This window comes from Ammospiza caudacuta, chromosome 14 (assembly GCF_027887145.1).
Source record: "Ammospiza caudacuta isolate bAmmCau1 chromosome 14, bAmmCau1.pri, whole genome shotgun sequence".
Lineage (NCBI taxonomy): Eukaryota > Metazoa > Chordata > Aves > Passeriformes > Passerellidae > Ammospiza > Ammospiza caudacuta.
The window spans coordinates 8,470,743-8,498,354 of record NC_080606.1 but is presented as its reverse complement, the minus strand read 5'-3'; the positions used below and the strand labels follow the sequence as shown (position 1 = coordinate 8,498,354).

The following is a 27,612-nucleotide window of genomic DNA, read 5'->3' as shown; positions in this document are numbered from 1 at the left end:
CTTCAAAAAGTGAAAGCTTTAACCCTTTGGTCCTTTAAAACCCAGTTGCTGTTGGTGCTAACTTGCTTTTCATTGAAAGATAATGAACCTTCACTTCTGTTGTGCGTCCTCACCTTCAGCGTGGGTTCTCTGCATAGCTCCCGTCGGGGTCAATTATCTGGGGGGTCAATTATCTAGCAGGAGAGGCCCCCAAGAGCAGAGACTATTGCTTAATTGTCACTGTGGGATCCTTGGGCAATGTGCACTTCTGGGGCTCATTTACAATTCTAACACATCCAGAGCACCCTGCATCAGGAGCCCTGTGAACTGGACAAAAGTTAGAAAGTGGCAGCGCTGTTCCTGGCCAAAAGCTCATTAAGATAGACATCTCCTGCTAGTGAACATCACACAGATGACACAGACAGCTCACTGCAAATGAGAAACATTCTTTTGTTCTGTCTCACTAGGGCTTTCAGATAAAAAGAATTTGAGGCCAGCTGTGATATGAAGGGAACAGGTTTAAAATAGCTCTCAGGGGCAGTAAATGCTTAATGATCAGATCTTTCATTGCTCTTGGAACATTTGAGGAAACTCAGCCAGCTAAAATTCTTGTTGATTACTTTAACAGAGGCCCTTTGTTCATATTATCATGCAGAATAATTAAGCCAATGCAAGCAAATCCTTAGCTATATACATAATTAAAATGTTAGGCTGTGACTAAACAGACAGTATTGGCACAGACAGCACCAATTCACTTCATAAAAGAGTTCCATCATTACCTTAAGCTTGATTTTACCCTATTTTATTATTTTGGAAAAATAACTTGTATTAGGATAATGGAAGATGACGTGTTTCCAGTGAGGAGTTACTGAGTTTTTATAATGGAGAAAAAAGATCTAAGCAGATCCAAAGTAGTTAGCTTATAGGGCAGAATTAAAGGTGAAAAAAGAGCACAAAATCTGTTTTAACTTACTTAAAAGTTCATTTTGAAGGGGTTATGTTAAATTTTCTCATTTCCTCCCCAAGTTTGCTATCTCTTATGCAGCAGACAGATCTTCAAATTGAAGAGTTTATGAGGCACCTGAAAGTTTGTCAGAAAGAAAAACCCTTTGATCTATAAAATATTTTATTTGAATGCACTTTCAACTTACTGGACTACCTGTTTTAACTCAAAAGCTTATTGTCAAACATTACATCATTCTGAGCTCTCCTAAGATTAATTGCCAGCTTTCTTTTGGGATTCTCTCTCAGATGGCAATTACTGACCATAATAGTTGTGCTGTTGGCAGGGGCAGACTGACTTTTCACAAGCTTTTTTAGAAATGGGCCAGGATCTTTTGTGAGTTCCCAGGCAGCAGAGATGGAATTTTACAGTTTCTCCAAGCAGGGTCACCAAAAGTTCTTAGGAAGCAGATTTTGGCTCTTGTGCTTTTTTGGGTCACAAAATCTTGATTTACCAGATTTTTTTCACAGTGGAATAGATGTCCCTACCTCTGGGACTGGAGGGAAGCTGGGAAGCTGGTAGAGAGGTGACATCTGATAGAAGTCAGATTATTTTGATGCCAGGGAGCAGTCTATAGTTTTGACTTTTTTTTTTTTTTTTTTTTTTTTTTTTTTTTTTTTTTGTTAAAATATGTTTGGCAACATATGGTAGAACAGTAGCAGTGGCTTTAAGGCTGCTGGAGGCAGCCCCAGAAGAGATCCTGGGGTTCACCTTGACTGCCTTTCAGGTACTAGACCAGAGCAATCATTTTGTACAAGCAAGGTCTTTGGATGTGATTTCTGAGATGGAAATAAAAGTTAGTCTGCTGGGTTCAGGCCACTGCCCAGAAGTAAAACTCAAAGGGCCAACTGCTCTACTCTCTTTACTAATCCTCTGGGCTAAGCAGTCTCCTGGGAACTTCTGTTTGGAAATCTATTAAGATTTCACAAGTTGTTCAGCAACTTCAGGAGAGCAATTAATGATTTTCAATGTCTTTGAAAACTGCAATTTAAAATGAGAACGAGAAGATGAGAAAAGTTTTTCTCCTTTACACTTATAACAGACAATGTAACAGACAATGTCATATTTTCCCTAATTTTTTGTGCCTTCTGTCCAGATTGAAGTGCTCCTTCCTTTGTTGGGTCAGATGTCCCTCTAATGTGCAAATAGACAGATTTGCACAGAATTTGATCTAATAATTTCCTTTGAAATACTACTTGACTTATCTTTTTCTACTTGAATTTCACAAAATCTTTCAAGACTATTATGTAGATTTATGGAGAAATATATTTTAAGGGAACAGTGACAGGCAGTGAGTTTCTGCTATATTTGAGCTGTGTAATCTAAGAATTGGAAACCCCATTTGCCTTTTAGTGAATTCTTGGCTTTGAAAGTCTTCCAGCAGAGAGATTTTGCTGAAACTTTATTCTAGAGGTACTGCTCCAGCAGAAGCTCCTTTCAATATTTTAATCACAGCAAAAAAAAAAAAAAAAAAGTCTCTTAAGAAATTCACTACTTGGTGGAGAGGCCAGGAAAAAGACCTGCAGTTTGCAATGTTCAGTATTCAAATGCATTTTTTCAGCTGTCAGAAGTTTCTCTGCTCCTCAGTTTCTCTGGGGTTTGCTTAACTTCTTGCTTGAAAAGTATATTTTCCTAGACACTCAATGCATTAATGTGAGCTACAATCATCATGAGCACAGTGGTTATGATAGTTTTGTCTTAATAAGAGTGATCTCATCGTGGACATCATTTACATGGGGTAAATAATTCCCAACACATGCAGACTATAAAGACATTGGGAGCTTGTTATAGGCTGATGTCATGGGAAGAGCCCAGTCTCTTCAGCAGGGACTCATCAGTTTATAGAGGTCTCTAAAAGATGTCTGACTTTGAAGAAAGAAGAAAAATCAGAGTGGAAAAAGCTGGTGTAAGTTCTTAAGTCTCTGTGGGCTTTGACCATTATTATCAATAGAATCTTTCAGTTGCTTATGATTGCAAAATAAAAGAGACTGTAGGCCAAATTAATAAGAAAACCTGCTTTTCTTTTAGTTTTGTTTGTGAAAACAATCCATAATTTATAAACTTAGTCTTTCAAACAAAACAGCAGCAGGAGTTTTCTTTCCAGAATTCTGGCACATTTGCTGAGGCTCAAAATCACGCTTTTTTTGTTCTTTTTATTCTTTTTTTACTTTCTTATCATAATTTACATAGTGTGAAGTGAGTGAGAAGGGCTACTGGTAGGATTTGGTTGCATAATTTTACACCTGGTTTGCATTAATATAAATGAAGTTAAACTTAGTGGATAATCAGTTCTGATTGTAAACATCCCCTAATGCTTTTTAATGTTGTCATTGGACCATTTTTGAAAGGATGCCACTGCCTGGCTAGATCTAAACCCAAAGATTTTGTGAGACTTGGCTTATGTGGATTTATAACATGGCACTCAAAGCGAGGAAATGTTTTCTAATAGCACAGAATTGAAAACATGATCTCAGATATGAAAACTCAGCTTTCTGGAACATATCATCACTTGGAGTAGTATATGTGTCTCCATGAATATTTTTTTGGTTAACTAAATAACCACATTTAAAGTCTAATCTTCCTTTTTCTAGAAAGACCTTTGTGAAGATTGATTAGTTGGTGACTGTTGTCTATTAGGTTATGGATAGCTATGCAGCCATAACTATAAATACTTCTACATAATGTCTTTTTATTTCACTAAGGAAAAAGCTGGCCCAAGAGCTCACTTTTCTTGTTTGATGTTTCTAGAACACTTCCCATTCCACCCTAAGTACACTAAGAAAAGTTTGTGTAGAAACTATTTCAGTCTCTGTTGAGAGATGCAGCTACCACAAACTGCATTTAGCAGCATAAAAGCTGACCACACTGCCCAACACTTCAGTACAGGAAATGAAAATAAATGCCATGTTAATGTCAAGCTGGATGTGTTAGCTGGGAAGTCTGGCTCTTCCCTTTTAGAGATGTGGAACAAAAATACCCCAGTATATAAACCTTAAGCATCACTAGACTTCTATTTATACCTCTATAATTAGAACTCAAATTCATTGTCCCATCCTAGCTGTTGGCAGAGGAGAGAACTGAACTGGGGAGAACCAGGCTAGAACAACAGTTCTGTCCAGGGAACATGGAGTGACTGGGAATCTGTGAAAAGTATAAAATGTAACTTTGGTACTGGTGAATTTCTACAGTACACTGCAGTGGGTTTAATGCCAGTACAGTATGTGTCTGTATGACCCCTTTTAAAAGAGACTGGGATTTTTGCCGTTTCCATCAGTGGGAATGGAATACAGTTTTAATTTATTGTGGCCTTAACACACCTGATTTTGTGGTGGTGTGATCCTGGAACAAAGCAGAGAGAAAGAGGAATGTAAATCTATAGGAGATAGATTTGATCTTGGTGGAGAGATAACTAGCTATGGGTGTTGTTTGTAGTAGTTAGCCACATGTTATGCTTTGTGTGATGTACTGTCTCTGTCTCTTGAGCTGAGGTCACTTGAGGACAGACTGGAATTTTTTTACTTTAAGTGGTAGTGCAATCAGGCTCACTGCATTTACTGAATGAACTATCATCCAGTGTGCCTACATTAAAAACTGTTTTGCAGGGTTAAGATCAATTACTTGTTTTTGCTTTGGATGCTTCGCATTCTTGCTCATGGTTGGGTTGGTGTTATGTGAGAAGGGAGGGTTGTGGGTTCATACTCATATACTCATGTAGCTGCAGACATACTTTACCCAAAAAGTAAAACAGTCCAAAACCTCAGATCAAAAGATGGAGACATTTTTTAAACCTCTAACAAAAGTAATAAATGGAAATAAGAATTAACTTTGTCAATTTTCACCCCTCCCTCAATAAATCACTACAATCTTGGCTTTTATCTTAGATGGATAACACAATAGGCACTAGAGCACACCAACATTACGCAAATACTTCATGTGCTATCAATTATTTTGGTAGGAGTCATCATCTGAATTGTGAAATGCTTTGACCTTTTTTTTTAAATGAATAGTGTAGGAAGAGGAGAGTGTTAGTTAGGCTGACACATTGTTTCTCTTGTACTTGTGTGGGTATATTTCAAAGTGCTCAGAAGAACGCAGCAGTGAATAGGGTCCCTGCCTCCATATCCAGCCCCTCCTGACCTGTGGAGCCAGAGATGACCCTGGTACATGAGAAGGGGATAGGAGTGAAGTGAGCAATAAAATTTAGTGTGCTGCTAAAAAGCATTTGGATGTTATGAAATCAAGAGAATACATTCAATGGGGATGCAGCTGTGCAACCCTGACAGTTGATGACTTTCAGTCTTCAGCTAGTAGGAAGGTGGATGCCCCTGATGGAGTTAGGACACAGAGCAGGCCCATGTGCCTGGAGTGTGTTCTCATGGAAAGGATTCTCCTAACAGACTTCTTCTAAAATGAAAAGATGGCCAAAATGAATATACACCTGTAGGGTGTGATGAAATAACAACAATGAGTTTCATTAGAAATTTTCAGAGATATTCTGGATTTCAGATTTGATGTACCTACTGATTAAAGTGATTAACTTTGAATACTCATCTTTGCCAAGGCTGACATTCTCCTCTCCATTATAGTTAACACTGCTAGCCATGTACATTTTTTTCCTTTATTTTTCTGAAAACCATCTCATTTTTAGGCATTAGCACAGATTGATTCCATCAACATTCCCCCCAATTATTATGAGCTTCAGAACATGTTTTGCCCAGAAAGCAGTAAGTCCTGTACTGTTCTCTCAGTTGGCTATGCTTGATTTCTTCTTAGGTTGTTTTCCATAAATGGGTGTCAATGCTTTAATCCAGCTGGGTAGGTGAAAGCTGAATTAAATTGGGTATTTTCTAGTCTGAATCTTCCATATCTCAGTATTGATTTCACAGCAGGCAGTCATGCACTGCACCCAGCTGGGCACATGGCATCAGACCTTGAGGTGCCAGCAGCCACCTGCAAACAGGGAGCTGAAACCAAACACCTTGAACAAACAGCACCCTAGGCAAACCATCTTATTTTATTATCAACTTCAGAGTTTATTAATTTATCAAACCAGGTCAAAGTGATACAACAAGTACATAAATAAGTACTGTAACAGACATACATCTCATGAAGAGAATGCAAAACATGACACTGTGTATTTTGTTGTCTTTAGTGACCAGAAACCGGAAAAACGCAACACTGCATTTTACTAAATGATGCTTATGATTGTTTTTTGCTTTTCTTAAGAAGTGTTTATTATAAAATAAATACACAATCTGGATTCCACCAGTCCTGTCACAAATCCAAAAAAGCAGGTTGCCATCCTTATAAAAAAATTACAAACACTGTACACTTTCCACTTAGTCTTTTGCCACCAGCTACTGCTACAAACAGACAATGCCTGTTAGGTGAGAAATCAACTGTTGGTCTTCTCACCAGAACACTACAATTCCTCAGAACCTCTTCCTAAAGATTTATAATAAAATTTTACAGTCCTGCAGCACATTTCAACCCAGTAGTTGCCATGTGCAATGAGTGCTTCTCATGCCAAACTGCTTCTTTTACAGTTACACTGCAGCTCTGGTGCAGTGAGGTCTTAGGGCCTTTATTTAGATATGCTACACCCCTTTCCAACACCAGGACAGGATTTATGGAAGTATCAGTCCCCTGGAAAGGTGGCAGGACAGTTCACTTAGTTCTCCTTTTCATGAACAGTGATAGAGGATTTCTCTTAGCCAGGTGTTCCTGCATTTCAACTTGCTGCACTTTCAAATGGCCTGTATGCCCAAATCTCATCTGCTCTCTATCCAGCCCTAGGGGCAGCAGGGTGGTCCTGACATCACCTTGGATGTTTTCTCCTAATTCCCTTCAGCATTTCCTTCACCTTCATGTCTGTTCTCCTCACTTGCTCCTCTTTGTTGAGAAGCTCTGCATCCCACTCACACACACAGCATGGCCAGGCCCTGGGTGCCATGGAGAAGCCTGGTCCTGAGGCCTGCACTGCTGATGGAGGCTGCCAGGGTCTGCTGCCTCAGCCAAGGATCCCCTCACCATGGTGAAGCTCTGCCTGAATGGGCTTTTGGCATTCAGCACCAACCTCTCCCACAATTTCATCCCTTTAGGAATGTGGACACCCTTGCGTGCTGTCACTGGCAGAATGACAAACCTCAAAATCCTTCCTGTCACTGTTGATTTCACTCCCTGTAAAGCTCCAGCCCCTGGCTCAGGCCATTTCCATAAAGCTTTGTTTCCTAGCTTGTGTTTGAACAGCACTATTCCTGTGCTTGTGGAGTAGAAAATGGGAGCAAAAGCAGGCAGAGTCACTTGCATCTTGGGATTTAATCCAATATTGCAGCCACAGGGCAGTGCAGGATATTGGTGAAAATAGTTTTCAAATTATTATAATTACTCTGCAGATGAAAGTCACTTCTCTTAAACACACTGTAGATATGCTATACTAAATTTAACAGAATCTCTCAGATTTGAGAAGATAACAGTTGTCACAACAAGCAGCTGCTTGTTGTGCTCTACAAGACTATAGCTGTTTTTGTTTGTCATGGGAGAGAACTATTCTTGACACATGAGAATTGAGACGTCACCCTCAGAAAAATGAAGATTATGTTTGCAACAATTCAGAACAAATAAATTAAGTTCTGTCACAACTTTTAAGACATTATTAATCATGCGTTTTAATGGTTTAGGTGTTTTGAAAATACTGCAAGTACTTCACCACCTTCTGCCACATCTCTTTAGAAGGTGGTTTACCAGCCAAGAGCATGTATAAATAGGGCCCAGAAGAATGAAGTTATTAGGGTTATTATAGGGAGCTAACACTATTAGAGAAGTGGGTGGAAGAAACAGTGAAAACCACTTGAAAGCCAACATTTACTCCAATTGCTACAAAAATATATTGATTGCCACTAACACCTGCTGTTCAGTTTATGGACTTTGTTTGCTCAACTACAAGACATCATTCCAAAGGCAGGCTGCTAAGGAGTCTGTTAGTTTAAATCTGGTTTTTATGTCTCCAACGTGAACATTGTACCACTCCTATTTTTCCTCCACTACTACAAGAAATCCATGAGTCATTTCAACACCAGAAATGGTATAAATTCAGAAGAATTATACCCTATCAGGACAGGATATGGTATATCAGGACAGGATATAATGCTCTCCATAGCTCCTGCACATTTATTAGGCATCCTTCTTTTCATTAGTTTGAATAACTTGCCAAATAATAATAGTAAAAATGTTCTGGTTTCTCTTTTTAACTTGTAAAGAAATGCAACTCTAGGAAAGCACAGTCTTTCTTTCTCCTTCCCCCACCAGTAACACAGAGCCTTCTAGTCTTTTGGAGGAGATATTTGAACAGTTGACACAGACCACTACACATAAAGCAGCAAATTTGCTGTGCATGATGTGAATAATTACTGCATTATAGTTTTAGGGTTTAGGGCAACTGCTGACTTAAGCAAAATAAGCCTGCAGTCCAGCTGCAGATCCAAGTTTTCAGAAGTTTTCTTGTGTTTTTCCCTCCAGTGCTGTCTCCTTTAACAGTGACCCTTTTCAGACTTTTCAAGGTACAAAACCTTTACCAAATCCTCGAGCTCAGTCCTGCACACTCTGCTTTCACACATTTGACTGATCTGAGCTTCTCCCTCGCTAAATATTTTCCATTGGCCTGAAAACAAAAACACAAAGGAGACAGATATTGACTTAGAAAAGGGCACAGGGACTTAGAAGACATTTACAAGCACTCTGCAAACCAACTGATTCACAATGGTCAAAGAGGGAATGTCCAATCCTCCCATGGAAAATATTCGAAGCATCTTACAACCATGTAACATATTCCATGCAAAATAACTTTGTTAAAAAAACAAATATGGATCAGAATATTACTATTTTCTTTAATTAAGTAGTCCTGTAAGTTGGCTCTATTTATTCAACCATTTCATGACACTAGATACCCTGGTAAACCAAAGTATTTAAAAGCTGGGAAGCAACACAGCTAAATGTTTCATGTGCTGTGAACTCCTCCTACCTGTGCCTAATACAAAGTGTGATGGAAAATAGTATTTCTACACATTAATGATAGTGGTAACAGAAATGCATGCTGTCCTGGTAACTAGAATACTACTGGCTACTAGAATACCTTGCAGATAACAATGACAAGCTTATGGAAGGCTGACAGCAAAAAATAGGGAATTTTTTATATGAAAGCATATCTGTATCTCAAGAGGTCTGTAACAATTAAGAATATATTATTTCTGGGGAAAAGACTTTTTAACTAGGGAAAAAGTTATAGAAAAAAATTTCAAGTTGTAATATGAAAGAACTAGGAATTAAAAATATCTACATCCTATTTCAGTTAGCAAATTAGCTGAATTACTAATTGTTAACTACTGTCACAATCTCAAACTGGATGAAATAAAAAAACCAAATTGAATCAAGAGTGGTAAAGTAGTACATGTCCTTTCACAAAACATATTTTAATAATGAAGATGTTAAGAGCATAGGAAAGTAATCTTTCAAACATAACATAAGTGCATGTAGAATCCCTTTAAAAATATCTGATTTTTTTCCCTTCTAAATTACTTTCTAAAACACTGGGGTAACTTGACATGTTACATAAATAAATCCAAATTCTGCAGCTGTGCTGACATTAGTCATATTTCAGACTTACTCTAGCATGGGCAGAAAAGCTCCTATATTGTACTTTATCAAAACGCAAGAGACTAAGACAGCAAGTACATGAACTACTGTTATATGTATCTATATTTTAAATTGCTGTACTTCGATTACTTAAATCTCAATTATCAAATGCTGTGATCATATACTAGAGGAAAATTCAGTACATCCCTTTGACTGGGATGAGTAACAGAGAATGTTTTTCATGGCTATGATTATATGGAGAGTAGAAACCTCAGTAGGTCAGAATTTTACTTACTAAGGGTTGTCCTTGTTATCAACTTGAAGTAAGGAAGTCCTTCAAATTCTCTCTTGGACAATTTTTCAACATAGAAGTGATGCAGAATTCCTTCAGCAAAGAAATGAGAAGTGCATGTTACTGGAATGTGCCCATTGTTCTAAACCTGGAGTGCTGTCCTGCCTTTTTATAAAATTTTCAGTCTATTATTTTTTAAATTCTGTTTCTCCATCCCTCTGTTTTTTTGCTATTCCCCTGTAAAACTATTCTCCTGTGAAACTGGGATTGCAGTGAGTTTGTGAGGGGTGTGAGAATTAGCCAATTCTTTTCCAAAACATCGAATCCTTCCTAATTATGAGTAAATGCATGATTACAACAGAAGCCAAAAGTCCCGGTGTCTTGGAGAAAAACAGCATAATTCTGCAGTCAGATACCATTTTGAGCCAGCAGGCAACATGACTGTCAAATCATTATTAGGCTTTGTGGCTTTTTAACACACAAGGTAGTTGTGAAGCACCCAGTGTTTTGTGATTTCTTTTCTGCTCCCACTTTGGCCTTGGTTTTTTCCTTTAAAGCATCTAGAGATGCATCATTTCCATGCAAAAGGGTGCACTGTGTGAGGGTTCCCCATGAGGATCATATGCTTTTTGCTTCAAGTAGATAGGGATGATTTTTATGAAGCTGGAGATAATTTTTATTACACTGAAAGTTCATGATTTGCAGTAGTGCTTGGGCTTCTGAATCTTCTCTATTTTGTTCTAATTTTACCAGTTAGTCTAGTAAAAGATATTGTTTCCATCCTTAACACATTTTTGGCCATATTCTATATGCACCATCATGGGTGTATCATCACATGGCAGACAGGGCAGACCAATTTCAATTAAAAGCTTTTTCGTCCATCCTAAGTAAGAGCCTCCAGGTACTTGTTTCAAACCCCACTACCCATTTATCTGCAATAAAATACACAAAGTAATACTGAAAACCTGTTTGTCATTGTGCTTTTGCTCCCAATGAAGGGTAGGAGTTAGCAGAACTACAGCTTTGTGTGTTTCTAATCAGTTTTGTACAGAAATATTTGAGTATGTTGGAAGTTGTGTAATAGTGATATCCTAAAGAGCCAAAAGAACAGCAAAATGCTTAAAATCTGTAAACTATCCTGGGATTTTAATGGAAGATGATACACTGTTTAAAAAAAGAACTTTCTCAACTCACCTTTTTTAATTGTCCACACATGTATTTCTATTTGAGGTGGCTTTTCAATCTCTATTGCAATTTTCCTGATGGTTTCTCCTTCCTCTGTGAAAATGGATTCATAGACAGGGAATGTCTCTTTCCCACAGAAGTAATCTTTGTTGTCAAAGGTTTGGCTTGGCACATCTTCTGTTTAAAAAACAAAAAGGACAGAGCACATACTACAGCTATAATCAAGTCCTCCAGAATTTACTTGGCATCAATAGCCATGGATGGTTAGTTTGAAAGTAGATTGTTCATTTGTATGGCCACACAAATCCATCTCCAGCTGTTAACACAGACACTTAACAGTGTTGTGCCACGTTCTGGTAGCCTGTCCATGGTGGTTAGACAGTATTTATACTTGTAATCCAGTTTCCTAAGGGAATGAGCTGTGTACAACAATGTGGTCTGAGAGACTCCTCGCAAGTCTTGAACCTGTTGTCTACTTTTCAAGCATATTTTGAAATTATGTTAGAAATCTCAGGGTAGTAAAAGAACTAAATGAAAATTCGTGGTTGGTTAGAATGAAGAGACCCAAATTAATGTTTTGCTGAGGAAAAGAATCTATGAGGTTTGCATTTTGCTTGGCAGCAGCCACGTGGCCAGTGCAAGCCTGAGCCAGCCACAGCACACATTATCCCTTGCCCACCTGGTAAAGTTGTAGAGACTGAGTAGAAATTGTAATTATTCTGTTTGCAATTGAAAGTTGGGCAGGAATATAAGAGAGATGATGCAACTTAGAGGCTCAGACCACTTTTTGTGGAAACACTTAACAATTAATACATCTCCATAGGTACAAGACAGACTGTAGGAAAAGGTTCAGGTTTCTTAAAAATGGATACATAGGATCTCAAAAAACAAGGCAGTAACCTCCTTTTTGCCATGAATTTTTCTATTGAAGCCTGCTATCCAGGCTTTGTTGGCTGTTCTTCCAATGAAATCTGTGGATCTCTGCTTCACAAGTATCCAAAAGACCCAGATACACACCTCCTGGCTGCCTACTGCCACTGCATCGTGGTTTTTTCCCAGTAAGCAAGACTATCAGGAGAAGATGGGAAGTGTGCATTCTACAAATGTTTCTACAGTGGCTGAGCAGCTCATTCCCTCAGAGCATTCTTGCCCAGTGCATCACCAAACAAACACAGAAATGGGTACATAAGGGAACTGTTTAAAGGCACATAAGGAAGCTGGACAGTCCTTTACCATTTCTATTACATGAAACATGGCTTTTCATTTGGCAAAACCATCAGCAGAATCCTTTTAGGAGATTTTTCACTAGCTGTAAGCATTTATTTTAGTAATGTCTACATAAGTTTTATCATTAGTGCAGCATAGACACAATACTAAAGCTGTGATAAGTTAGTATTTATTTTAAGGATTAAGTTATGTAACTGACACCAATCAGAGTTATGAATCCTTCTGGTACATTTTAAAAAGCAGAAATGATGTTATCTCCATGTGGATTTTAGAAGCTGGAAAAATATTTGAAGGTTCTGTTGGCACTGTAGTGGGGGAAGGATGGGAGTCTTTTGGCAGTAATGAACTTTCTGTATACATTTCTGTAATACTCTCTTTGGAAATGAGCATCAGGAAGTTGTGTTAACAGCAGAGAGAAAGGCAGTGACTGCTAAGGACATGTGCCAGCAGCATGTCCCCTGTGTGAGGAGCAGCAGCAAGAGGAGAGGTGGCCAGGCAGCTCTGCCTGTCTCACACTGAGGCCCCTGCACACACACTGGAACATGGCACAGCTGCTGCTGCTGTTCACATCAGAGCTTGTGGTCAGGAGGCTTGAGCCAAGCCCTTTAACATGCACAGCAAAAAGGTGGTCTGTGATCAACTTTGTTTTACCTGGACAGACTTTACAGCATTTTCCTTCTACTTTCTGAGGGTATTTGCAGGGATATTGTTCTGGACAGTGAATTTTCTTACATTCTTGTTTGGTGATGTTGCAGGTGCACAACACACACTCTACGACTCCAAAGGCCCGGAGATTGGGATGCCAAGATTCACCATGTGAGTATGTTTTGCCATTTGAAACACAAACTACAGAAGAAAAGAGAAAGAAAAAGTTCAAGTGGAAAAGGTACGTTCACTTGCTACCTGTCTATAAATATTCATTTAATTCATGCTCATTGTTTAAAGTAGTCTCTCTATACATCATCTGTTAGCATCTCAGGTCTATTTCTCTGCTTTTTAATTTTAACTTGTAGTTCCTTTATTTAAAATGAGTCTGAGCCCGTGGTCACCCTCTTCTGAGCAGTTTTTCCTTGATGCCAACTCTGCTGAAGTCCATTAAGTTTTGAGGAAAACAGTGAAAGTCAAGTGTCTGACTAGCTCCCTCCACCCCAGTTCATGCATTTCAGTTATGCATTAACCAGCTTAGAAAACTCACTTCTTCCCCTTATATTCTCAGTCCACACACAGGACACAGCCTGCTGCAGTGGCTTTGGCTGCATTTGAATTGAATTTGGAGACAACAGGTTCATGTCATTTGAGTCATCTGCACAGCTCCAGCCATTTGCTGAACACAGCCTTTGCAGTGAGAGCAATGCTATCAGCTGGCTGGATTAGTGATACCTGGGCCTTTTATTGCTTGTACATGAGAATTCTGCTGTGTAGCACACAGGAAAAAAATCCACAGAATACTTGCAAAATGAAGTTTAATTCCTTTGTGGAAATATGTATGTCAATAGGTATATAAATTCATTTGGCTTTTGGAATCACAAGAAAACTTGAAAAGATTCATTAGGGACTGAAATTTCATTCCAAAAGCTTCTAAGAACTTCAGAATATTTATTCATCAGAGCCCCTGGGATTCAGAGAAATACAGCTGACACAAAGAGAGTGGAAAAATCCATGCTGGTAGAAGCCACTTTGGGTCACCCAGCAGTTGATGGGAATTAAATCACTTTACACCATGTTTCCATTTGTCCTATAAATCCTACTTCTTTCTTTTTAAATATTTTATAAACACAAAGAAAAATGCAAACTAATCCTAACAAGGTGAAAGAAAGGGCACTGCCTGATTTCTAAAAGCAACAAAAGTGAGCTGGGATATGTTGTAAATATTTCCAATTCTTCTAATATGCCATCATTTTTATTAATGTTTTTTATTTGTAAAATATGTTCCTATTTTGCCCGTAACTTTCAAAAGCAATTTAAATTTTATCTGTAATCTGAAATTTATATCTAACTGGTAACAGATGTAACCAACTGGTTTATATATTTTAGTGAGTTACTGAGATTTATGGGGAGTGTTTTTTGCGATGTCTTTCATGAGCTTATGCTATCATTTTGTTGGTAATTTGCTACTTTTTAACTATTTTTTTAAGACATGGGATTTTTTTAGAGATAGGAAACAGTTTTGTTTCTCAAATAAAAGTGAAGTTTTATCTGTAAACTAAGAACATGGGAGAAAGAACTAGAAATGAAAAAACTGGTAAGTACTCAGCTGCTCAGCAGGCTTCTTATATGCTTAAATAGCATACTATTGCTAATTTGTGTGCTTCCATGGACTTCTTTTCCCCCAGCCAGAGTTCTCCAGATCCTTTATGGACATAAATACTTCTGAGCTGTCCCTGACAGATGAAGGGATAATACATGACATTGTATGGATACATACTGTCTTTAAGGGGTTTTTGACACAGAACAATTAAATAAATACTCTGAGGCAGGAGATGAAGATTCTAGTAGAAGCCAAATACTGGCAAATAACTTCTAGTTCTCCTGTTTTTAGTGCTCTTCATGCTCAGAATGAGAAATCTGTATCCTCACAACCACACAGTATTTGCATGTCAGAAGAGCTGTGAGTTTGTTCTTGAACTTGTTGAAATGTGTCTCAAGGGACATGTGCATTAATTACTAAAACACTTGTTAATTGCACAGGAACAAAAGAAAACACATGGTCAGCATTCCTGTTTCCATCATGGGGATCTCTCAGACACTCTCCAGGCAGTGAGTGTCTGAAGTTAGACTGCATGCAGAAATATGCTGCTCGTCTGTATGTCCTTTATTTGCTGAAACAAGTCAGTTAGAAACTGCTTTGATGATGTCTTCATGTGCAAATTACATGTCAAAGACATTGCACTGTGTGGAGATTCCTGCTCCTAGATTCACCATAAAACACTGGCATGATCTGAATGCTTTTTCATGCTTGTTCAGGTGGATAATAAAGATCCTATAGCCAACATTCCTTCTGTTAGTTAATACCTTAAAAGATTAGTTGGCCCTAATACAAGGGATTTTAACTCTTTGTGGTAGTTTCTAACTATGCTGACTGGTATTTATGGATAGATGCTCTTCTGAGCATGTGTTTTTACAGCTATTTCTTTTATAGCTTCCTAGGCCTGTTCCTGCAGACCTCTGTTCACAGAGGTACACCCCCTGTGGGAACTGAGCATTCCAACCTTTTTACTGTACAAAACCTGCTGTCCCACTTACTGGTGAACTGGTATTTTCCCTTTATTTTTGTCTTTCCTCTAGTGCATGAGGAGCATGAATTGAATATGGTTTGCCACACGGGCTTAGAATTCTGCTGTCCCCAAAATGTAGCATGTCCTATATTCTATTAGAAGGAGGCACTAAAAGATTCTTTACAGTGACAATCATTACATTGGTTAAATTTGCCTCTCTACAGCTTGGGCATCCAGTACAGGCTAATTGCCTAGTCTGCCTCTTGTGTTGGTCACAGGGGAGGGAGATATCCCTTGTATCCCACTGTCTCAGGAAACTTGTTTAAGGTGGGGGAAGACATGAGACTGTCTTTCGTGAGAATAATTTGCTAAGTCTTGGAGGCCTGATACTGTGGCAAAGCTTTATGGTCTGAGATTTGCAGGGCAGTTGAAATATAAGCTGTTTGCAGCTGTAAAAGTTACAAAATAGGGGAGAGTGTAAAGAAAATAGTCACAAACAATTTCTTCCAGGACAAGTCACTGTGTGAACAAGTTAGTGAATCTAAAGGCATTGTGGTGTCCTTTGTGACACAAAGCACTGACTTCCCTGGCAGCCAGCACATGAGCTCTCAGAATTGTGGTGCACAATCCCACAAAGTAGCTCAGACAGCAACACTACTTTTGCAGAGCGAAATGCAATGTTGTACATATAGGCAGACCTGATCTCAGTCAAGAAGGAATTTCATATCCTCCATAGCATATTGCTTTTTCCTCCCTGATTTGCATCAGATTTCTCAATATCAGTGCAAATTTTCAAGATCCTGCTGTATATTTTGAGAGGTCTTTTTGAGCTCTAGGCGGCTGATCCTGACCCAGAGCAGAAGTGCCTGTCCTTACCTCGGCCGTGCCGGTGCTTGTTGTTGATGACGATCTGGACGATGGTTCCCGAGGCCTGCTGGGGGTCGGGCAGGACCCCGCGGTTGCTCCTGGCACTGGGGAATCGGGGCACGTTCACTGCCTGCCTGCCTGAGCTGCCTGCCAGCTCGTAATGGGAGCGGGGATAGGAGTGCCTCTGGGGACAGAGAGAGAGAGAGGAGAGTCAATGTCTCATTGCAAGGGGCAGGAGTAGGGAACGAGTACTGCTGGATAAAAGTAGGTGTAGTAGTGCATAGCATGTTTTCTAAAAACACTGCTTCTTTTCAGAGAATCATTTTCCTAAATGCCCATGAGCCTGAAGGTTTCATATTACAGCCCTTATTTTATAGACATGATTCTTCCCACTCACCCAAAGTTCATGTATTTAAGTAGTACACCTAATGCTTAAAAGCCCTACAGATTCTCTCCAAATGTTATAAAAATCATCTCTTGAGCAGTAAGTTGTTAATGGATAATTTTATCACCAAAGACAGTGAAGCCCTATAGTAAATATATGGGTGTATGTGAACTGGAAGCAAGTATTTGCAATTATTATTTAAAAGCAATTCTTGCAGAGCAAACCAATGCTGTCAATTTTAATTCTTTTAGAGCATATCCAGAAAAAAACAAATCCAGAGACTTCAGGAGCTCTTGCTCTAATTCAGCATTATTCATGAATTCAGGTTGAGTGAAAGAAACTTGTTTTGGGCTAGATTCACAGAGCCCAGAATGAAGCAGTAGATATTCAGACCCTTTATCATCCTTTTCTGTTTTTTCCCCAACGTATTGCCATGCCCAGCACAGCAAGAAAGTCTGTCTTTAAACTGTAGGTCCCACTTACAGCTTCCCTGTTGGCTGGCTGCCGGAATATGTCTCCATCAGAATGTTCCCATGATAATTCTCCATCTCCTGTACATGAAGCAGAACAGTATCCATTAGCGGAGTAACTGTGCAACACCTTGGGAGATACAGAGGGGAAAAGTCTCACCTGGCTTTACAGCTGTATTAGGTTCTAGTGAGTAGCAAGGAATGAATATGAAAATCAGCATATTTTGATAGTAATATACTTGGCCGTGCAGGGTGCAGAAACTGACTCACAGTTTCCTCCCCGTGAGCTGTGCTGGATCTTTGCAAATATTTTGTTTAGGTTTGCATGTCATAGAAAACAGAGCAGCAAGATAAAAGAGCTTCTGCCATATTGAAAAGGACAAGGTAGATTATGAGATAAATGATCATTTTACCATTTTTAAATAAGAGCAGTAGACAGGAGACTACATTTAAAAAGCCCTGGATCACTGCAGACAGTGGGTCGCCTCTAGTGCGTAATCTCAGCCCTGCTATGGAAATGCTAATGAACTGGTTTCTCATTAGTGACTGTGAATGATGTGACTGATTTCTCCAGTGTAAGGCTGGTTTACTGCACAGCTATGTTTGATACTTTCAAAGTCAAATCGATTTTTGTAACTGGAAGAGGCTGGTTTCAGATACAGCTCAAATAACTACCTGGTAACTGACATCAGACAATTAACAAGGATTTTCTTTAATTAACTGTCAGTGTATTACAATTAAAACAGTATATCACTGTATTTCTTCCTGGGAACAGAACTATCACTTTGCTTGTTTGAGATTAGGTGGCTTCACAAGCAGCTTGTCTGGCAAAAAGTTTCAAGATTTGTAAAGTTGCTGTGGAATAACATGGCAAAGAATGAGGAACAATCTCTGTGCAAGGCGAACTGCAGAGAGATCCTCATCCTTGTTCTGAGGTGATGTGTTAATACAGCACAGAGCACTGCCCTCCTGAGAGGTCAGCTCAGCTCCTCCATGGTGCCACACATAAGTTAATTACCACTGCATGGTCCCCAGAGGAAGCAGCTTTGTCACCCTGCTGCACTGACAGGACTACAGAGCTTCTGTGCAAGACTCATTCCTTCAAAATGCATACAGCTCTCTCTGCATCCTGCTGCTTTATTAGCACTGATGCACTCTCAAGTACCTTCCTGCTGGCTCAGCCCTCCACTGCTCAGAGCTTTTGGTTCAGTTTGTGCACTCAGCCAACTCCTCAGGTCAGGTGCTGTTGGGACTATGCTGGTTTGTGTTTCACAGCTCTTGCACCATAGGGAAAGGTATACAACTAACTAGATAATACTCCTTATTTTTACCATGCAATAGCACTGAGTTCAAACAAGCAGAATATCAAAAGAATGAAGCAGCACAAAGGTGCAAGCAGGGGAAATTTTCAAAGCATCCTGGCATCATTGATATTTTGAGTGGCACTTCTGAAAAGCACAGGTACCTGTAAGTGCTTATCTGCAGCTTTGAGAACAGGCCATAGATGCTTAGATACCCTGAAAGTGGTGGTTCAAGTGCCATAATACTAATAGTGAGATAAAATACATTTAGAAATTCTGACATTTTGGGCTTTTAGACAGACAGTTAGGTTTAGACATTCAGAGAGGCTGGGAAGGCCCCTAGAATCAAGTGTCCACAAGATCTAAATTGCAATTGCTAGTAAAATACTGAAGTCACCTGAGTATTGTCTGACACCTAATTTAAATTCAAATAATTGCCCTTGCCTCTGAATTTAAATTCTCGTGTCTTGCACAACTTGAGTAGGTCTGCTAACTTGTCAAATAGAATCTCATCTTTTTATTACAAAGCTTCTCTAGCCAAAGTAATGGCAGCTACTTCAATACATCATTTGAAGCCTTGATTTGCCTCATTAGGGGGATGCAACTTTATCATGAGAGCATTCTCACCTTCTTTCAATTTTGGAAAACAAAGTTAGCAATGTTACCTTGCTGGCACTCACAGAGTAATTTCCCAAAATGCATTGGATTGTAATTAAATGGGAAACTTGGAGAAAGTGTCCTGATTGACAGTGCTGGTGCACAGACAAGGCTCTGAAAGGGGAAGAGTAAGTTCAGAGCCTGTCCTTCTGTGACTGGCCTTGAACGTACCTCTGCAAACTGGACAGCAGGACTCTGGAACAGAAACTGGGAAAGAGCAAGTTAACTTGGGACATGTCTTCAATCCACAGTACACATTTCCTTCCTGCCAGTAAAATACAAAAGGGAATTTAGAAGGAGTTGTTGATTGTCTGGTACTGTATATTGTTTTTTTTTATGGACATGCTTAAATCTGTGTTTACATAAATGACACTCTATGCAAAAAGCAGAATATTAGATTAGAACAGTCTGTTCAGTACTTGGCCTATGCAATTATTAGTTCACGAAGAATATGATTATGATTTTATGAGAGGAAATAGAGAGCTGCCAGTAGTTGATACTGAAGAGCTGGTTGGATTGAGAGGGATGTTTTGGTTCAGACATGCTCTGAAGAGTCACTGGGTGACTGCTCAAATATACTGGATTTGCATTGTGACATCTCAGGAATGGCTCTGTGGCCCAGTGCCAGCTCAGTGCTGTCCCCTCCCAGCCTTGGGGCTCTTTACTTATCAGCTCAGTCTAAATGAAATCAGTCATTGGTTTAGTGCTATATTTTCCAGTTAGGTTGAAGGGAAATATTCTATATATGCTAAGCAGCAGTATTTTACCTGCTGCCTGTGCACTGTGAGCTCAGGTCACAGCAGATGCAGAGTATGCACTAGGCACTGTGTTTAAGAGGTCATCTAGCATTTATTTACCAGGTACTGCACACTCTCACCAGCTCTGAGCACTCTCATGAGTTCATCATTAATTCTCAATTCCCGGTCTTTGCTATGCATTGCTTATATTTCAGTGTCATATCTTCTAGAAGGGAGAACTGGAGCATAGACAGAGCAGGGATCTGTCAAATCATGTTACTTACTGAGCAGCTGCACTGGGCACACTGGTTTGCTTGCCTGTTTTGGAAAAGGCCCTCAGCCACAAACATTTCTCCATGGTGGTAGGTGGTGCCATTGTATTCACAGGATTTCCCGGTGATTTTGCTGCTTACTGAGAAAAGGGAGTCTTCTGGAAGCAAGGGGAAAGGAACATTTCATGCAAATGTTCTTGAAAATTCACAGTGTCATAAATACAGGGGAGGAAAAACTTCCCTTCTCCCTAATCTCTCTTTATTGTGGAAGGACAAGTTTTGTGATACTGCCAAGTACAAGTGATATGCTACTACCTTGCTGAACTCTGGTAAATGACACTTTGAGGTGACTGTCCCAGTTAATCCTAGGATGCTGACAGCCAACTGCAAGGCCAGCACTAATGGCCCTGTCTCAGGTGTGCCACAGGGCATGGATCATTCCTTGCCATCTACAGGCACAAACCTTTAGGTAGAGGAGCAGCAGTAATGATGATGGGACTGCCAAGAGAGAGCCATGTACTATTTATTCCTAGTGGCTTTCACAATTCATTGCTGCTGCTGTTTTCAAAACGGGCAAAACTTGTCAAAGCAGATGCCAAAAGTTAACCAAAAGTTGATTTTTCTCTGACATGCACTAATGCACTCTCATTTTAATGTCAGATGTACAGATGAGGGAACTTTGCAGAATTCGATGCGTATGACAAAGTGCACAATATGGCAGCATCAATTCAACTCTGAAACCTCCTGCTTCAACTCAGGATCATATTGAGTTCTGCACCACATGGGTTAAATGTTTTTCTAAGACATAAAGCTATCCATACCTTATGCTAAAACATCCCCTAGATTGTTTAGCTCTTAGCAGTTGATAAACTGTGCAAAGGGAGTACACTTTAACCATGAAATGTAAGTTACTTGATACTGCTTGGGCAGTGAACCTGGCACTACATATTTATATTCACATGAATTTAGCATCTCAGCATGGGAAAAGACATTTCAAACAAGGGCTCTGTGGAAGTAACAGTGGAGTGTTTGTTCTCTGGAGCCCAAATCACAGCAGATTTCTAGGAATGCAGCTGAAATTTCAATCAGTGGGTTTGGGCTTTCATGTAAAAGAAACCTGAATATTCAGGTTTTCCTACAGTCCCTTTCATTACCTATCAGATAAACCTGGAGATATTTTTCTGTGAAACCATGACACCACAGAACGTACATTTTTCTGCTGTGAGCTCAAGTGAAAAGGCAGTTTTCTGCTGGTATGCACTGCCATTAAACACATTTAGTTTTCCATAAAAGCATATATTAATAACATTGGTCCATCAAATATTTACACTTTAAGTGGGTAATGTGAAATCTGTCTGTGGAACATACATGTACTACAGTATTTGAGAGTGTATGGGGTCAGCAAAGTCCATTCTGTAGGAGACTGGCAGAAGTCAGCTAGTCAGGGTTCCTTGCCTGACATTTCACTGCCTGACACATTTGGTATTTGCACTTCCACAGCTGAAACACTGGATTCATCATTATTTCAAAGCAATCAAGAGTGTCAAATGACACCTTTCCAAAATCTTACAAAGAGTACAAAGTCCTGACAACATCTGTGTTTGGCACAGAAATGCATTGCTTTTGGCACTTAATGGTTTGCTAGTAATGCACAGTCTGGAATGGCAAGATGTATGCTCTAATTAAGAAATCCTTCAAAAGTCATCAGGAAAAAAATCAATTGACAAATTCAGCTACTATTTATGCCCAAATATTGGAAAATATGGATTAAAAGGCACTTTTTAGGACTGGGATGCCTCCCAAAACTTAAATCTCTTTCTTGGGTTTTCTGAGACTCATCTCATGGAAAGCAGGAGGAAAGACTGACAAACCTTTAGTTATCCCCTTGCCCCTTGAGCAACTGGAAGAGCAGAAGACTGGAAAGAAATTAAAATGGGAGGAGAAATGAAAGGATAACACAGGTGGTCCTTGACTGGAGACAAGGCCCTGATCACAGAGCCTCTGCAGGACATTGCTGTGCCCATGTGGGATGCCTGTCCAAAAGCAGTGTGTGTTCTGCTTGTGGGCTGACATTTGCTAAGACCAACACCTGAATGACTCACCATGACTTTTCAGAGTGTTGGATGAAGGGAGTAAATTTTACTGCAGATTTATCTTGGTATATGCCACATCACTCAGTTCTGCAGGAAATCATCAAATGTCCTTTAACTGTGGCTTCTATATAAGGAAGGAGGATGGTGAAAGTTTTATTGCTTGGAAAATGGTGGCAGAGAGAGCTGCACTAGGTAGTTGTTTTCATCTGTATTTCTTTTAATTGATCACAGAGGTAGGCCTGTGACAGCTAAATCATTACATGCAGCCCAAAACACATCTACATCTACCTGTCTGGAATTTGGGATGAATTTCTATGGCTATTTTAAACCAGAGAATCACAGGATCATTAAGGTTGGAAAGGACCATTAAGATTATCAAGTCCAACTTTCAACTTAGTACCACCACCATTATCACCAAACCATGTCCTCAAATGCCATAGCCACATGTTTTTTGAACACTTCCAAGGATGAGGATGCCACCACTTCCCTAGGCAGTCTGTTCCAGTGCTTGACAACCCTGTCTGTCAAAACATTCTAAACATACCTAATGTAAACTTGCCCTGATGCAACTTGAGGCTATTTCATCTCATCCTGTCACTTGTTACCTGGGAGATGAGACTGACACCCACCTCACTACAACCTCCTTTCAGGGAATTGAAGTCATATTTGATTAAATAATTGTGAGAGAAGTCAGTTTCCATTCAGGACATAAGACTGTGATTTAAGTCCTATGCACAGGCCTGTCCATGTGGTCATCTTTTAGCACAATAAGTGACTGGACATATTTCATTATTGCACAGAGTGAGGTCTTAAAAAGTCTTCAGATCAAGACCACATTACTTGTTATTGCAAAAAATATATATACAGTCATATACTGGAGATGGCATATTGAAGAGCACAACTGATCCTCTCCAAACACAGCATTTGCCTGGAGCTGCAAGGAAGATTTGTTTATTTTTTTGTGTCCAAATATAATTTCTGTCTGGTGCAGTTTCTCTCTCTGTCTAACTTTGCTGGTGTGTGACTGATTTTCTTAACTCAGACTTGGTTTCTTTTCTAATGCTTTTTAAATCACGGCTAATTAGAGGAGTTCAGACTCCCCCATGATATCATATTCTCCTGTAGAATGTGAAATTAGAGTCATTGTGGATTGTTTTAATAAGTGCCAGGTTTGAGCTTTGAAAAATTTGGTCATTAATACTGATATCAGCATACCTTATTCTGTGCCTTAGAAAAGACAGGTTAGAATCAGATTAATTAACTGCAAAATGCTGCATTACTCAAAGCTCTATTTGTAAACCTTGCTTGCTAATCAGGACTGTTCCCAAAGCTTTATCTGGCATTTTAATGGTGCTGACTAACATTGCTTTAATTAGCTGCCTCTGTAAAGTACCAGGCAAACCATCTGTGTGAATCCTTTTAATTAACTGGGTTCCATCTAAGGGTTTTTCCTGGCGTTCTTAGCATGTCAGTGGAAGCAACATACAATGTATAGGGTAAAGATGTTATAGCATCATTGTAAAGGAAATATCTCTGTTTCTGTGGTTGGCATTTATTCTGTAAGGGCTCAGAGTTCTGTATAGAAGTTGAGAGGCCATGCTTATATTTCCCTACAATTTTAGTGTGATCAAGATAAGACCATGAGTCTGCAATATGGACAGCAGTGATTTATCACCATCATTAGCATGAGGTAATGGCAGGAGCCAAGATGTACAACCCAGGCTTCACATGACCTGATACAGATTTCAATTTATGCTGTAAGTAACTTTAGAGGTTAAATCTGGCTGAAGAAATCCTTCAGATTTTACAAACAGACAACAGAATACAACTGTATCAAAAATTGATTATATTCAAAACAATTCTTTTTTAAAAAGCAACTGGAGAATACCGTGGCTATGCCTGAATCCTTATATCCAAACATTCCTCTTTTCCAAACATGGGGTTCTGTCCAGCTTGTCTGCCTGGCCTGTTTTTCACTGATGCCCCATACACACAGGGTAAATTCCAGGCTTGATGAAGGCAATAGAAAGGTTTCCTTCAGGATTCAGCCAACATATGTGCTTGAATGCTGACTGTTGATCAACACAAACAGGATTTGTATCAACTCAGACCTGATGTAAAACTTGATGTGAAAGTCAACTATGAACTAGAAGTGCATACAGGTATAGTTCACAGATTTCATGAACTGTGGTTCATTTGACAGAGCATGCTAAGAAACACTATGGCAAAAATTTTGCCATGAAGGGATGCTACCTCAGTGTGAACTGCAGCACCAGTGCTTTCCTGATAGTCTGACAAAACAGTGTTAGATATGAATTTCATAAACCACAGAAATTTTATGGAAATTTTCTGGTTCAATGGAATCTGCTCCAATCACATATTTTTTCATGGAAGCCTGTCTGGGTTCCTGATGCTCTGCCCATACTTGAGGTGTCAAAGGGCTAAGGTTTGAGGGAAGAGTCAAAAATGTACACATACCCGACTTTCCAGTCTTCTGGGAAAAACAGATTGTGTATCACATGGCTCACAGTCAGTTTTGGAAACACCATCTTTCAGCTTTTTATGTTTACAATTCTACTCCTTCCTGGATTGTTATAAAAACTTGGTCCTGAGATGCTTTACCCTTACTTGGACATAAAGCAGAAGAGCATCAGTTATTTGCTACTAATCCCTTGAATAGCTTAGGCAAATTCCATGGGCAGTTCCTGATGTTTAAAACATTGGTAATTTCTGCAAAAGTATTTATGTGCAAAGTAAAAAGCAGTAACCAGTTATGAGCAATCTAACCTTTTGGGAAATGGGAGATGACTTATTTGAGGAATGGCTTTAGGATCCAGGCCTTACTACAATCAATTAAGTGCTGAACTTGGATCCTTCTGGATAAAGACAAGAGTTACAGGTAAAATTACTAATGAACAATTTAGGACACTCCCTAACAAACTGGGAAAACCACCTTAGAATCAGTACAGTCATGGCATGGTAATCAGTAAAGTGTTTATGATGTGACATCTGAAAGACAAAAAAATCAGCTGCTTTTGGGCACTCCTTGCCATTGGGGACAAGGAGACATCTTGGCTTTGTGACAGTCACTGTGCTTGGCTGTACTGACCTGCAGGTTGAAGTGAGTGTCCTCCTGAAATGGAGACTGCACTCATCGGCCAATGAAGGCACAAGCAAAGCTCATGCCAGTCCTAACCCTCAGCAGGGTCTGCTGGGACCCTGCTCAGCATCTCAGCAAGGGTCTGTGGGGTTTTATTGCATTCTATTAGGTGCTTTCTCCTATATTCTGTCCATTTGTGTTAGTACTTAACACTCTCACTATTGCTTATTTTAGTATCAGAACATCTGGCAAAGAACATTTTTTAAAAATCCTACAGACTCTTGGCTTGCTGACTTAGAAACTATTTTTAAACTGCAACATTCAGAATCACCTAGTGTAATTTAATGAAAAAGATATGCTTTTAGTGTCCAGCAGAAAGGCTGAGTGCCCAGCCTGGCTGGCTTGGGTTTTACAGTTTGTCTATTTTATTAACCACCCTTATAAAAACAATCTAGTGCTAAACAATATGAAATTAATCACAAGGTCTAATGCCTTAAGAAACTTACCATACTGGGAACTGTTTTGCAGATAGTCTGTTGGGTTTTTTTAAAGCAGACAGATGATAGATTATGAATTTGAATACAGAGAGGATTTTATGAAACATGTTTTCTGAATCAACACAGAGCATAAGCATGTACAGACCAAGAGACTGAGGATTGTTTTGGAACCATATTCAGTAGAGAAGCAATTGGATTCTGCTGTAACTCTGGGACAACTGTTTGCACTGACATCGCTTCTGCACATTTCCTAGTATTCCCAGGGAGTTCTGCTACTTAATGTACACAATTGCAAGTGTCAGTTTAGTTTCAACAGGGACTCTAGAGCTCTCTGGGCTGTATCCTGGTGCAGGAAACTGTCCTTGGACACCAGCTGACCAGTGATCTCACATGCTGCTTTCTGTACCCCTCAAGTTGTAACAGCATCATGCAAGGCTGCATTACTTTCCTTGTAACTTAAAATTTGCCTAAGAATTATAGGTTACCCATTCAGAAGCCACACATAAAGAACAATTACAAAATAAAACACAATTCTTGGAAATGTGCAGACCACAAGCATTTCTAAAGCCAGAGAGGAACAGACTTGAGTATCAAAGTACTTCTTCCTATTTTGCATATTGAAAATTCTGTGAAACCTGAATCAGCTCAGGCACACACACTGCCAAACACAAGTGGGCAGTACTTTCATTACCTGACATGTGCTTTTGGAAAACTCTTGGCTCAGGTAGGAGTTGCACATACCCCTAGGTCTCTTTGTTAAAAAATTATAGTTAATTTTCCTCTTTCATGGAGTCCAGGTCTCTTCCCTAGAAAAAAAGCTATTCTATAGGGTAATGTACACATAGAAAGATATAGGGATGATTTTTGTGTACTAAGTCTCTTAGTGGTTTTCATAGCAGCATTAAAGGCTCACAAAATAGGCTTCATGTTCCACTGCAAAAGGTTAATTCTAGGAGGCCCAAAATACTGAAGCAGTCTGGAATAACAGTAATGAGTTAACTTATTCATGTGCAGAATTTGAATGGCAAATGGATTCAAACTGAAGGAGAGTTGGTTTAGATTAGATATTAGGAAGAAATTAATTCCTGTGGGGATGATAAAGCCCTGGCACAGGTTGCCCAGAGAAGCTGTGGCTGCCCCATCCCTGGGACTGTTCAAGGTCAGGCTGGACAGATCTTTGTGCAGCCTGGTCTAGTGGAAGGTGTTCCTGCCCATGGCAGGGGTTGGAAGACCTTTAAGGTTCCTTCTAACCCAAACCATTCTATGATTCTATGAATTTACTTTTCTAGTTACTTTTGACTGCACAGACAGTTGAAACATGCTTGGATCCTCTGCCACCCTGACGTACAAGAGGAAAACACAGAGTAAATGGAAGGACTTCAAAATTCACTTTGTGAGAGGATCAGGGCTAAACTCCTCTCCCCAGCTCTTAAAATGCTGTGTGCCTCTTCTGGTTGCTGGAACTTTGACAGCTAGATAAGTATGTAAAGATGTGAACAGTTGTTGAGCTGCTGAGATTAACAATGTCTGAATTAGCCTTCTTCCACCTAAGGAATCAGAGCTCTGAAAAAGTGGTAATGAGTCCTTTGACTTCTTCAGCCAAAGCTCTTCCCTGTCTAAGTGTTAGTAACATTCCAAGTAAAAGATAAAGAAGCCTGCCTCCAGGCAAAAATCCTCTATGTTAGGCCGTTCCCTCTCCTC

General features: G+C 39.5%; 1 protein-coding gene across 2 annotated transcripts in view; it reads right to left on the bottom strand.

Annotated features, from left to right (window-relative positions):
• Window positions 1-6,074: 6,074 nt before the first annotated feature.
• The window catches only part of CHRDL1 (chordin like 1), a 37,753-nt gene continuing 16,215 nt past the window's right edge, over window positions 6,075-27,612 (bottom strand). The window contains exons 5-12 of one of the 2 annotated variants that reach the window (XM_058814120.1): window positions 20,234-20,379; window positions 19,384-19,477; window positions 17,268-17,335; window positions 16,409-16,583; window positions 12,969-13,163; window positions 11,100-11,267; window positions 9,909-9,998; window positions 6,075-8,642 (exon numbers count right to left, since the gene is read on the bottom strand). In XM_058814120.1, coding sequence (XP_058670103.1) covers window positions 8,512-8,642; window positions 9,909-9,998; window positions 11,100-11,267; window positions 12,969-13,163; window positions 16,409-16,583; window positions 17,268-17,335; window positions 19,384-19,477; window positions 20,234-20,379 — 1,067 coding nt within the window. In that variant the 3' untranslated portion in view covers window positions 6,075-8,511. The remainder of the gene's footprint in view (window positions 8,643-9,908; window positions 9,999-11,099; window positions 11,268-12,968; window positions 13,164-16,408; window positions 16,584-17,267; window positions 17,336-19,383; window positions 19,478-20,233; window positions 20,380-27,612) is intronic. The other variant, XM_058814119.1, reaches the window with a different exon arrangement.